General features: G+C 35.1%; 1 protein-coding gene and 1 long non-coding RNA gene across 10 annotated transcripts in view; one reads left to right on the top strand and one right to left on the bottom strand.

Annotated features, from left to right (window-relative positions):
* RanBPM (Ran-binding protein M) overlaps positions 1–14,413 on the top strand; it is a 45,472-nt gene that overhangs the window by 5,512 nt on the left and 25,547 nt on the right. For 4 of the 9 annotated variants that reach the window (XM_088184932.1, XM_088184931.1, XM_088184930.1 and 1 more), the window contains exon 2: positions 11,088–11,153. The exons of 4 other annotated variants lie outside the window; for them this stretch is intronic. In XM_088184932.1, coding sequence (XP_088041058.1) covers positions 11,088–11,153 — 66 coding nt within the window. Of the gene's footprint in view, positions 1–10,917; positions 10,955–11,048; positions 11,154–14,413 lie in introns of all 9 variants that reach the window. One more of the 9 variants, XM_088184938.1, reaches the window with a different exon arrangement.
* Positions 3,642–7,671, bottom strand: LOC148235943 (uncharacterized). Its single transcript, XR_015809415.1, has 2 exons — positions 5,176–7,671; positions 3,642–5,029 (listed from the first exon to the last, which is right to left on the bottom strand). It is a non-coding gene; the product is annotated as an uncharacterized LOC148235943 (long non-coding RNA).

Below are 14,413 nucleotides of genomic sequence, written 5' to 3'. Positions count from 1 at the left end.
TTTGCTATTCTTGGCGTTTCCAAAAATTTTAACTCATTATTCATATACAAAAGTATGACATTTGCACTCATATATTTCGAGACACAAGCATTGTATTCTGATGAAGGGGTGACATAAATTTACTATATAATATTATGTTACCTTCATGCAGGTTTAAAAAAATTTAGTAAAAAAAGCTTATTTTATTGTATAAATATTGTTGCAATAAAACAGCCTGTGTTCGGTAGTGACTGGAATTTTAATTGATAGCGCTACTTGCTTTAGAGCTCACAAAAGCATTTATCCTACTAGTAATATTTCCAAATATTAATAATGTTTAATGAGAATATCTTCGGAGAATATTTTTTTTAATAATATTTTTTCAAAGAATAATTGCGAAAAATTTAAAACAGTTCTAATAAGATATTCATACAGTGAGTGGTTTCAATTGAGGAAAATGCGTCTGAAACACCGCCTTTCCATTGTTTAGTAACTTTCTACAGCTTGGACTGTAAGATTAAAAATATGAGGTAGCGATGAGGAGATTGAAAGAAATTCTATACGTATTTGAGACTATATTGCATTAATATAATGCATCAATAGTAGTAAATTATATTATCATTTCTATGTGGCGCATTAAAAACCCTATACGTAAAAAAGACTGCTGACTAAGTACACAAAGCGTTTTTGAATGGACTTCGTGCTTTGTTTTGGCACCGAATTACATTCAACTCTTGCAGCTATAATTGGTTTTGCTATGCCGAGTCTTTTCAATATTTGACAGTAGCCGCGCATGCGCACAATCATGAGATCGGTTAACTGCTTACATTATCGTCTATTTCATTTTCCCGTTTTGGAGCATTTCCCCCATTCTCTATTCCACCCGCTGCGCGTTTGTGAATCTAGGCTTTCAATTTTGCATCGTCGAAAGACTAGTCATTCGACCCTCTTCCGTTGGATCATTTTACGATGGACAATGGTTCAGATGGGGGGCGGCGGCGCTCGGTCAATACTGCCAACTACGGTTACAAAGTAACGCTCAGTTACTATTAACTACGCGCACTGTAACGCGATTTCGTAGCTAACAAAGCGGTGTGTGCGAGTGTGCGGTCAATAGCAGCTGTAAAGTGTTGCGCGATTGCACGTGTAGGCAGTAGAGACCCTCCGTCGCCCGCACTCTTCTCTCTCTCGATTCGTATGACCCACTTTTGGGCGTCGCTCTATTTATACTGACATTCGGCGAAGGGCCGAGGCCCCTGCATCAGCGGGCTCCCTTTCGGTTGCGCAATTTTCAGGGTCGTCTTCTGCGAGAGTGCGTTCAGTCAGGGTCGGACTTGCGCGACTCCTACGTCGGAGACAAAGAGTTTCCATCATAGAGATACTCCAAGACTTGTGGTGTAGATATATCAAGAAAACTGGCACATTTCCCACTCTTCCCAGATGTTTGTAAATTAAATTTATACTCACTATATGATGCACGAAAAGACAAAATCAAGATTTTTTACCATATTGTTTTAAAGTGGAAAATCATGATGGCAAATCTCATTCGTTAGATGCTCTAGCTGTGTAAATTCGAATATGGTACCAGATGAAAGGATACAATAGTCTGACTTACCTGTCAGCGTGTTTATTTTTATAGAGGGCGAAATTATTTTCATTGTGCAACAAGTTATTATGTGTAATTACTATAAATACGCGGTGTTTTCGTAGCATTGTCTGTGGCTGTAGAATCCAGTCATATGCGATGATCAGGTTGAATTCTGAATTTCAGATGTAGCTGAACCAGGTTGATTTGAAGAGGGAAGCGGCTGCTTTCTCAGGTGGCTCCGCTCGACGACGGGAATAACTTGTGTTCAAAAGTGAAATTATTTTTATTTATTTCATTCGTATTATACGAATCGTTGCGTGACCGTTATGGTTTGAACAGGCTGGGATTTGGCAACACTAATGACACTTTCTGGCCGCTGCATTTAGGAATACTAATCCCTCAGAATCTCTGATCGTCACATACAAATGTACTTATCTACGAATCGTAGACTAATACCATTTTTTTTTATTGCGTTATTAACGCTTATGCATATTTGCAATGAGTGTTTCCTGCTTGGCCGGGTGGTCCACAAAAAATAGGGTATTAGAGAACGAAAATAATTGGAAGAAAACCACCACCAACTCATATATAATACATAAATGAACAAACGAGTTTAAAAATTGTATTAAAATACTTTGTTTATATTTAGGATTCTGTTGTAATAAACCATATGCCACTAGATAATCAAAAAGGAAGTGGTCGTATTTTTTAGTGGCGACAATATTTATTTATATAAATTGGTTTCGGCAAACATGAGTTTGGAATAGGGTTTCGAACCGTTATTTTTTTCATTGAAAAATAACTGGTTTATCGGTTTTCAATTCCGCTCCGAATGATTAATTTTTAAATGTTTTAAATTGAATTAAAAATAATATTTTCTACCATAATTTAGAACATTTTATTCCTTCTTTTGTAATAAACATAGTATATTCATTGATATAATGTAATATTAATTAATAACTAATTAAAGGTATAATAAATATAACTAGAAGTATGTAATAAATGATAATAATATAATTTATTAAACGAAATATATAGTATATAAACGAATCAAATTCATAGTTACCTCTAATTATTAAAATATTTTTCAACGTATTTTCATTTGAACTATTTCTATTGTCTCGTAGAATATACTTTATTATGTATTTTTATTTTACCAACAAAATTTTAAAATATGTTTTTTTCATGTCCACGTCTGTAAAATCTACGTCTCTATGCAAATTCTTTACTTCTTAAAAATCCTAGTTAATTTGTAATTGAAATTGATTTCTCTAAAAATTGTAATTTGCACCAAATATTTTTCAAATTTTGCACAGTTTTTTGTGGCGGCGCGTTTGAACATGTACCGAAACGAAATAACCCGATTTTTTTTCGGTTCTGCTCCGGTTTCTATTCCGACAAAAATAACGTTTTTTTCGGTTTTCGGTTAAGCCCTGGTTTTGAGGATTGAAACTAAGTTTTTATAATCGATTATAGTTAATTTAATTTATACGCGACAAAAAAGTCGATCGACACGTTCTGAGCGAGTGCGATTGATCAATATCCTTGAACACTGATCAACAGTGTAGTGTAACAGACTTTCAAAGTTGTTGAAAATTACGTAGGTCATTTTGTTATCTTAAATATATTAATTAAGTTTTATATTATTATTAGACTATGAACGTCATTTATATTTATTTTACACATACGCCATATTCAGGTGGTCTCTTAGATGTTACATTTTTAAAATCGTATCTACGTGCTTTATACGTATGTGTTGAATATCTGAAAAGCTTTCGTGAATAGCGAGCTTACCAGAACATTAGACTCCCCTCTCGAAAGGTAGACAACAGAACAATATAGCAAGCGCCCGAAGACAGTCGCTAACAAACAAACGCCTTTCAATATCAAAGATTGTGTATTACTCAGTAGCGCACTATGTAAATATACTAGTCATTATTCATAGATTTATTGTTATAACACTGAAGAAGCCCAAGATGGTTCTAACTAGAACGCATTATAGAATCAAGTGAGAGTTGGTTTCGTTTGTGGCAGCCCTGTAGCTCACCCGGCAGCGAGCATCTAACTAGGTCGCGACATTCGAGCTCGGTTAGATCTCGCGAGTGTCTTCGCTCAATCTGCAGACTAACATACTCACCTAATTATTTGATTAATTTATTTGACTGTTTGAACTGCTAGGGAAAGGTGTCAAATAATAGAAAGGGCGTCATCGATCTCGTCCGGGGAGAGACGCATGAATGAGTCGCGATGAACAATGGAAGTTTTGGTTTATCCGCGAAATATAGGTCACGCATTTTGACAAAATCTGGGTCAGCATTGAAGGTGGCGAGGGAATCCCGCCGGGGGTTGCAATGTAACCCCGCCGGGACACCGAGTGCAAAGGCTGTATAAGCGCACCGCGAACAAAGAATAGTGCAGATAGACACATGTATAATAGTATCGTCATAGAGATGTGTGACAAGAATTATAGTGGTGTGACTCGACTGATAAACTTCGTGCTACGTCATGGACGAATTAGGTCATTTTAGTACATTAAGCATAGAAAACTTGGTATGAAAGGTGTTGTGGATAAGGTATTGTTTCATGAAACAATAAGTTGTTCTCTTATGCCTGCTTTCGATTGTATGGTTGATGGTTTCATTTACAGATTACCTTCACAGATGTTTGCTGCTCGAGAATTTTCTAATTTTATCGTCGATAAATCCACATCACGCTCCGCAGATACGAGTTATCTTCAATTGGCGCTCCCCCACTTTTCTGTCTTTTCAAATGATGTTAGATGAGGTCGACTAAAACGCGTTACAGCTAAAACTTTCTGCAGCGACGTCTGTAGGGGGGGGGGGGGTCCTAAACCATAAATTTTCGGATTATCTCTCAAAGAAAATCTATAAAAAACAGTCTCGAATCTATCCCGGAAACATATTTTTAAATATGTCATTTCAGCGAAATCATATCGGAATACATTTTAACCGGTAGATATATGTTTTTTACCAGTGTAAATATAATTTATCTAGCAGGTGCTAGTAAAATTATATGTTTTCAACTTTTCCATATGTAGTAATACATATCATTATTATACAGTTAATGTGTACTTTTAAGTTATATTTTCACTTATGTCCAAATACATTTTCACCGGTAGATATATATTTCTACTAGCTAAAATATAATTAAATTGGTAAGCGTCAGTGAAATTATATGCTGCTCTAAAATGCATATGAAACTCAAGTTGACAGTTGTGAAACGTCCATTTGCTGTTCTAACGAAAATTCTAAAACTAATTATAGTTTTAGAACTTCTGTTAGGACACTTACATACATACAAACTAAGTCAAGTAATCTTTTAGGGGAAACTAAGCAAAATAAGAATTACAGACAGACGTCCCATATTACTCATAGCTTGTCACTTGGCTATTACACTATGTTCTTAAAATATGATAGCTATCCTTACCGATATTAGTACCCACTTGTGATATGAGAGTATTGGTCAAATTGTATTCAAATCGAATTTTGGTCAATAGGAGGGCGCAAAAACAAATATCACTTCTCATAAGTCAAAAATTCACGTCAAAAGCCGTCGCAGTGGGAACGCTCGTTGCCGAACGTTCCCACTGCGACGGCGACATAACGATTTTATTGATTTTTACGTGGATTTATGACTTCTGATAAGGGATAATTGTTTTTTGCGCCCTCCTATTGGGCAAAATTCGGTTTAGATAAGCTTCATTCGATGCTCACTTATTGTAAGTCGTAATATTGTTAAAAAAAGTCGTCCATATTAATATGAACGCTACATAACCGAGCGTTTCTACTACTGCGACGGCAGTAGTAGAAGCTTTTGACGTGAATTTTTTACTTCTGAGAAGGGACAGTTGTTTTTTACGCTCTCCTATAAAGCAAAATTCGGTTTAGATATGCCTTATTCGATTCTTACACTGTGAGTCGTAATATTGATACTAAAAGTCTTAATGTGAACGCTAAATAACCGAGCGTTTCCACTGCAACCACAATGGCACAATTTTATTGCTCTTGGCATGGATTTTAACTTTTGAGAAGGGATAATTGTTTTTTGCGTTTTCCTAATTAGCAAAATTCGGTTTAGATATGCTTCATTCGATTCTCATTTATTGTGGTTATATTGTTATAAAAAATCTTAATATGAACGCTACGATACCGAGCGTTTCCTCTGCGACGGCACTATTTTATTGCTTTTGACGTGGATTATAAACGGACGTTATTTAGGAGAGGATTTTTTTCCTTTGAATTTGGATATAAAAATGCGTAATTTAATGAAATCGAAATATGAAAAAAACGATCACTGATTGGTCAACTTTTGCCCCCCCAAAATCTGAAATGACATCTCTGGTTATTAGGAAAGAAAATCAATATGCTAATTCTTAGAATTCAGATAAAATTTATCGTGTTTTGGATGTAAAAATTGGAAAATAATATACACGCCCTTTCTTGCCTTCAGCACTTCAATTCTCCGACCTTGTATATTGAATAATGTAATGATCTAATGATTATTGATATCCGTGACACACATTTGCGCGCCTATCCTGTTTCTTGGTCTTCGCCTACGAGTTGAAATGTTATCTTTTAGGATGTTTATATTATCGTATTAGTCGTATCACACGCGAGATAGCTTTATGATTATTTCACAACCAAACCAAACTCTCCAACCGTTAGTTGTATGCCATATTGAAGTATCAAATCAGGTTTTCTTCCTCTGCTCTCGGATTGTTGTTGTGGCTATCAGCGCGTTTAATTTATGCGTGCGCGTTGAGTCACGTTAGGTATATTTTTATTTATATTGTTCTTTGTGTTAATGTAAATACACCGTTGTTGTCGAGATCTACATATAATTTTCCAACACGGTAATGAATTAGCACTTATACGCGCTCTATGCAAATATTAGTCGTTTGACCCAAGTTCGACCCGCCCTTGGCACGATTCGACACTAATATGAATTTTCTTATTACTTATCCGTTGCTCAATATTTATAGGATTTACTCAATGGCTTGGTGTTCATATAGAAACGATGCACGCGAGTGCAATTTCCTGGTAATTAGAGATAATTACACAACATCACAATTATTACTACACGAATCGTCGTTAGTAAAAAACAATTCGTTCTAAAGGAAGCTTTTATTTTATATAGTACTATTTGAAAGATCTACTCGGACTCCAGCGATTCGCGAGCAGGCTTATAAATAGCGCCAAGCCGTCTGATATTTGCCAAGGTGATTTGATTCACCTGTACGCGGGATTAAATTCCTATCCTGTCGTGTTTTTTCAAGCATTTAAGATATTTATATCCATACGTGTACCATTCCTACATCAAATTCAAGATTCAGACTGTTCTCTTCCACTGCTTTCTTTGACATTTCCAGTAACAACGATAATTTCAGATATATCTGTATAATGTAGTTTCTCTAAAGATGTAATACCAGCTGCACACAATAACGCCTCTCAAACACCTGCCAAAATTATAGAATGCTAGCAGTATATTTTTTACATTCACTGAATTAGAATTGATACGGAACAGCGCCAATTGATTTCGCTACCGACGATCTCTTGTTTAATAATAAAAGCACTTATCCAGTTAAATAATTATTATTATTTATTGTAAATCTTTCGTTGTATCATGGCAGGCTTTAGCCCAATGCATTACAATGGGGTAAGCAACCAGCATTGATGTCTGTAAATCATTGACTGATTTTTTAAATTTAAACTATCATTACAGCTTACAAGTTTTACTTTGATTATAGAAAATCTAATCTATGATAATCGTTCGGAATTATAATTATATAATAATCACGGATTCCGATCTCTTAGGCACGATACAAATTAAAAACACTAAATGCCCGTATGGGATTTGAAACTAGGCCTTTTATGTATCAAACACCGACTTATATCACTAGTATATCATGCTGGGCAGTAAAAGCTTGAGTTCAACCCAATGAAATAGAGACTTGTGAGTTGTCTTGTGGTGACGTTCTTCTTAAGCGATGCAATCTTAAATTAATCAAACGTGCAGTACTGTGCAAAAGTCTAAAAGCTACCTTACTTAACTAGTTTTTCGCTTCTGAGCCATGAACAAAAAAACGACTTAATGGTTTAATTGCCAAATTAAAAATAACAACCCCTCACAAGATGCTGTAATTACTTCTCTCCATTCGCCTTTTTATAGTTTAAATTTGTCATAATATACATTGGCCGGTCCAATTTCCCATATAGTCTATGACTAAAGAATCTCAAGAATGGCAAAGAATTATTGTATTTTTATATAAGTACAAAGTTTATATACAATAGACCCCCCAATAACACGGTAAATTGTGGACGTGCTATTTGGGTGTGTGTAGTTGGGGGACTAGAAAATACTCGTACAATTTTTTGCAATAGATACGTACGATTCAGGCGCGTGTGGTGAGATATCCTCGTGTGAATAGGTGAAAAATCTGTCGGCTAGAGATCAGGTGAATTAGGGGGGTGCGGCAAAATTTCATTATTCATTTGTATGTATATGGTTGAGCGTTATCATGCAGTATAATTGGTCCATATTTGTTTATTAAAATTGGCTGCTGTTTTTAATTTTTCGTTCACATTATAAATTTCACTACAATAAGAAATACCTGTAATTGATTTTCTTGGTTTATAATAATAATAATAAACCACTCCATTAGCGGTCCAGCAAACAGTGACCAGTATCTTCTTTGTCATGGAGTCCAGAACGTTTTCTGTTATCATACAGAATCACAGGTAATGATTCATTTCAAAAATGTATTTTTTTGTTTCAAATCATAAACGAATAACACGTCTCCGTTTTTGAACGTCTGTCAATTCGTGCGGTACCCACTTGTTTAGTTTTTTGACCTTTCCAATCACAGCGAGATGGCGAGAAAGTCATTAAACCAACTCCTAGATTACATGCGAGAGCGTATGTGAATTAGCTTCCACAGTCTTTAATTGCTCTTCGTTTATAACGGCTTTTGGTTATACCCTGAGGCTCATTTTGAAAATTCATATCGGCAAAACGGATTTTTTAAACTATAATCGGATTGTTCTCTGGATAGCTGTCCTTTCTCCGAACACCTTGTTATTTTTGAAATTTATTAGTTGACACACTTCCATTTAAGGCTGTAAAAATACATAATAACAAAAAAACTTCTCATTTTAAGACGATTAAAGGACACAATATATGTGTAAATTACAAATAGTCGAAGGGGTTGAATACTGCATGTAACCTTTCTCAATTGAGATCGATCTTAAACTGATATATATATTATTTTGATATACATATATATTATTTTGAAATTGACTATAGAATTTGTGAAATAATTGTATGTATATATCTGTTCTCGCCATGCGTAATATTTAAATCGTCTTGAAGATCGAATTGAACTCTTGAGATTCAAATGACAGCTTAATTTGACCTGATCGAACAGTTGAAGTGAAAAGCATACTTGATGCGAGTTTTTCAATGGAATGTGAAATCTTGGGTTCGGTACCTGTTTTAATGCGCCCTCGGTTTTAAAATATTCAATGACTGTATTTTACCTTAAATGATACAAATAAATTAATTTTAATTAGATCCTTTTAATTAAAAACGAGATGATCCAAAATGGCAAAATATGAGAGAAAAAGGTGCGATCTGACTATTCAGCTAAACTTTAAATCAAGTTCTAGTAGCATTGTACGAGTACAATGTTGTCAAGCTACAGTACATAAGCGTTGCATTTTTGAGAAACGTTATTACAATTTGATTTGCGAAGTAGACTGTTTCGCGCGATTGATTTTACGATGGAGTTTACTTTGAAAAATATGTCAATGATCAATTTCCGGCCCTCAATGACTTCTTTGTGTTTGACAAATCGACCTTTTGGCATAATTGCAGCGTGCTTTTTAAACCCAAGAATTGGTACGGCATTCTAAAGAACTGCACTTATTCTACACACATACTCGGTTAATTAGAACACGGTCGCGCCTCTCTAGGTCTGCTTGTTAAGAGGACACCTGCACACTTTTACCGCAATTGTCTTACTTTTGTCTTGGCCACTGACCAAAGTTCGAACGGGGAAAGCGAACCGCTGATCTTGTCCCAGATTTGCGCGGGTTTCGTCACTCAGTCGTCACATAACGTTTTATTTCTACGTCATCATCGATGGCACGTGTGCGTTGCTTGCGACATATAATACACGCATGCCGACTTTCGATTTCCGTAGAGCGATCGATTGCGTTTGTGCAATTCGTTTTCCGAATTGCAAGTCATCGTCGGTTCGTGCATATGCACCGATGAGACAATCCGTGGCGATTGGCGCTCAGCTCAATGTCAGATCGTATCATTGTGCAGGGTACACACAATGTAAACCCTTCAAACTAGATCGAAGCTTCATTCATTTTAACGTATAAATTATTGTAATTTCCATATATTTAATTATTAACTGTGAATGTTCATAGCCATAATAGTTGTTTTCGATAGTCAATATCAACAGAACGTCAAAGAAAATATTGACCAAAAGACGCATATATGCGTAGCCCGACGCGAACGTGTTAAGTTTGATAGAAAGCCGTATTTCGTTTTAAAAAATCTGATAAAAATATTTTTGTTCAATTATGCTACAGGATGTTTCTATATGAATTATGTTATTATGGGTTTTCATATTCTTTTGCGCCTAGATTTTCGAATTACATTTTCCTCGTTTCGTTGCTAATATCCAGTATTATTGATATTGTTAATTATTATCGAATATTTCCAAAGGTTTAGGGGTTATCGCGATGTTCTACATTAGTATTAGAGAATTACGTTATAATACATTAATCTCTCTTTTTGATTGCTCATTATCCTATCTTGATGCTCGTTTAATTGTTGCCATTATATTAATTAAGTAGTAGGATATAACCATACTAAGTTTATAGATGGCACGGGTCGTTGGCATATTGTTTCAGAAATGTATAAGGTATTGTCTTTTTTTATTATGAATTCACGATGTTCAATCGTATCGCGTTTATCGCTTTAACCGATTTATTTCATTTGAATCGAAACAATACGAGCATTGAGGTGCTCGCGGTCGTTTATGCCAGAGCTTCTCAAACAGTCCTTGTAAATTAATTATATAATTTAATAATGCTTATATTAAAAAAAACATAACTGCTTATTTCGCAAAAATATCGTCATTACATTATTTTTGTGATCAAACTCAACTCACTCGATATGTTTTTTGATGCATGCGATGATTTTTGTTTTGAACGTACTTTTCTTGCTCGATCGACGTAAATTTGCGTGTTTTTATAGCATTTAATAATTTAACAATGTGCACAAATTTAATATATTTTTTATATATATATATACAGGTATGCCCGCGAAAGTTTACGCGTTTTTAATACAAAGGTGAGATATTAAAAAATAGCATCAGTGTAATTTCGCATACTTTTATATATATTTCACATCCGAACAATTAATTCGTTTTTGTTTTTGTTTCGAGGCCCCACCCACTGATAATTGGTATTTTTATTCTCCAAAGGTGGTACCCAGGGCCCCGGCAGGCGACCTCACCTGCCTTACCTCCACTTACGCCTATGGATGTATCGTACGTCAGACAAAAAAGTTTAAAATTTGAATGTCGTATGGCTTTCTTTGTTTTATGCAATCATGGTTTGCTTTTATTGTTATTTTATCGCACACACAGAGTAAAAAACAAACATTGGCGGCTCGCGACGCTTTCGATTCGTCTAATCGGGTCCTTATTTTTAGTCTAAAACCGCGTCTGTGACGAATACCCCTCGCGAGCCGCCACTGGTTACCGAATGCTTATATGAATATTTTATTTGTATTTATATTTACTATCATACTAATCATAATCAATCACTTATGTGTATCTAATATCGCTGTTTAGTGAATATACTGCATACTAATAATGATTTTCTTTGTTCTTCTCACATCTAAACTCGCGTGTGTTTTATGAAGCATGTTGAACGCTCCTCGGCCGCATATCTATCTATCAACATTCCAGTATTTGTTTGTCAATATTTATAATTGTGTTATAAATCGGAACGGCGAGCAAAAGTGACGTAAAAATATTGTGCGTCATATTTGATCACCACACTCTGTATCTGTGTCGTTTCATTTCTCGATCGGAGGCTCGCCTTTCATTGTCAAACTTGTTTATGTATTTATTTATATATATTTAATGTATATAAGATATGCGCAACGGTCGTGTCCGTACCTTTACGAAGGACGACCAGAATTCGCTCACTACAGTTCTCTGCATATACGCAATCATATACGGCGTTGAATATCAACCGTATACACGCGGAAGTAGTCGGGTATCTGTGCGCGTTTATTGAATCGCTAATTGTGTAGAAACGATAGCGTCGTGTCGGTAATGTTGCGAATTCGCTTTTTGTACTACCGAAGATTTGCTCGCTTCTTCTCGGAAACAAGTATATAGAAAATCGTCTCGTTTTAACGGTTCATAACGACGCACTCGCATAGAAACCGCACAATTATTGTTATTGGTGGAAGTGGAAGTGATCGTTGTGCAATGTTATTTTTCTGCACCTAAATATGTGAAATAAACAATTTTTAAACATATGATAAGGATACATTAACAACGTTAAATCGCTGTTTGGCGTAAACAATAATTGCTTCGTGTGTGCTCAACAGGGACTTCATTGGGGGGGGGTGGCATTTACCCCATCCCCCCTTGAATTGGGCTAGAAAAATATGTGTCATTTAATGAAATACTATCAAAATATTAAAAAAAACGACCACTTACTGATCAACTTTTGCCCCCCCCCCTTGAAAAGAACGGAAATGACGTCACCAATTCTAAACCAGAAATCGCTTTAATCGCTGTTCGACTTACACAATTGTTTCGCGTGTGCTTAACAGGGATGTCATTTGGGAGAGGGGCGGGTAGTGGCATTTGCCCCCCCTCGAATTGGGCCAAAAAATGCGTGTCATTTAATGAAATAATATCAATCTTAATGAAATCTAAATATTAAAAAAAATACCACTGACTGACCAATTTTTGCCCCCTCCCCTGGAAGGAGCGGAAATGACGTTACTGATTCTAAACCAGAAATTCTCGGGTTATCCCTCAATGAAAATCTATCTTGAATCTATACCGATAATTTTTTTTAAATATGTCATTTCAGTGAAATCATATCGGAAAATATAATTTATCTGGCAGGTGCTAGTAAGATTATATGATTTCAACCTTTCCATATGTAGTAATATATACATTTACACACTTAGCATTATTTATTACATGCGATGTGTAAATGTTACAGCGTATGAGTATTTTTCAGTGAAGTTCTTTTTTCACTAGTGACGTAGTGACGTCCAAATACATTTCACCAGTAGAATTATATTTATTCTGGCGCAAATATGATTTCATTGATAGGCGCTAGTGACATTAAATGATAATGTCTAAGAAATGAAATGTTCAAACACAAAACTAACCTAACGAAAGTTCTAAAACTAATTATAGTTTTACAACTTCCATTAGGTCAAGTTCAAAATACAAACTAAGTAAACTCATATCTCAGGGGAAAATAAGCAGAAGAAGTACATCTCGCATATTGTTTGTTAGTTTGTCCGTACTTCGATATTACACTATGTTTTTAAAATATAATAGCTATACTTACCGATATTACAACATACTTCTGATATAAGAGTATTGGTCAAATTATATTCAAATCGAATTTTGGTCAATAGGAGGGCGCAAAAACAATTATCACTTCTCAGAAGTCAAAAATTCACATCAAAAGCAATAAAATCGTGTCGGCGACTTTGCAGTAGGAACGCTCGGTAACGGAACGTTCCCACTGCAACGGCGACGCAATATTTGGTTTAGATAAGCTTCATTCGACTCACTTATTATAAGTCGTAATATTGTTTGATAACTAGTATACTAAACAAGGCCCTATGAATTTGTCCAGAAAAATGCATGTTTTAATGAAATATATACATAAAAAATGACCACTGACTGGCCAGCTTTTGCCCCCCCTTTGAAAATGCTGAAATGCTGTCTGGTGCTCAAGTCTCAGTCACTATTTGCTAGTTTTTTAAAATTAAATCTATAAAGAACAAATTTTGAATTTAGTTTATTCGCGGAAATCTCACTTTTACCTTGCAAAACACCATTTGAGAAACGCTGCATTAACTTAGACTAAACAAAATTTGGTTAACCTTTTTTTGCGATAAATGGTAAATGCGTAGGAGTTTTAATTTATTTTTGTTATATTGACCTATGAATATATTGACATTCGTTTGTGTTACATTGCCAATATATTAATTAATAATACTCTGCTATACGTATATTAGTAAATATATATATTGGCGAACGTATGGTGATGGCTTAGCAATGAGACACAGATTGGCCGCTGTATAAGATTTATTGAATTATTAAATAATTATTACATTACGCTAAAAAAATGTTAAACGGAGGCGCCGACCGTGTGTTCCTTTCCGCAGATTTAGTATTACTAGAGATCTGCATTGATTCCAGGACAGACACATATCGATCCTCACAGTACTCCCCCCTAGCAATTTGTTTTTTAGAATCATATATAACCAATTTAAATCAGTTTCCACATGTTTATTTAAACAAATTAGCGTATATTCTCAATACAAATGAATCATATTTACCCACATATTGGGCTTCGCATTCATTAGAAACATATATACGTATATCCGTAATGCCGAACTCTAGTATATCTCTTCCGTTAATTGAAAAATATTGGAGACCCTCTACTATATTTTTATATATTGTTTCAAGGCAAAAGTGACCAACGTGACTTAACTAATACATTAAATAACAATAGCAAAAATATTTCAAGCTTT

The sequence above is a fragment of the Plectrocnemia conspersa genome, unplaced genomic scaffold (genome assembly GCF_051122295.1).
Source record: "Plectrocnemia conspersa isolate PC_06_02 unplaced genomic scaffold, ASM5112229v1 ptg000004l, whole genome shotgun sequence".
In the NCBI taxonomy this organism is placed as follows: Eukaryota; Metazoa; Arthropoda; class Insecta; order Trichoptera; family Polycentropodidae; genus Plectrocnemia; species Plectrocnemia conspersa.
Note: the sequence above shows the minus strand (reverse complement) of the source record. Positions and strands in the feature narration are given on the sequence as shown.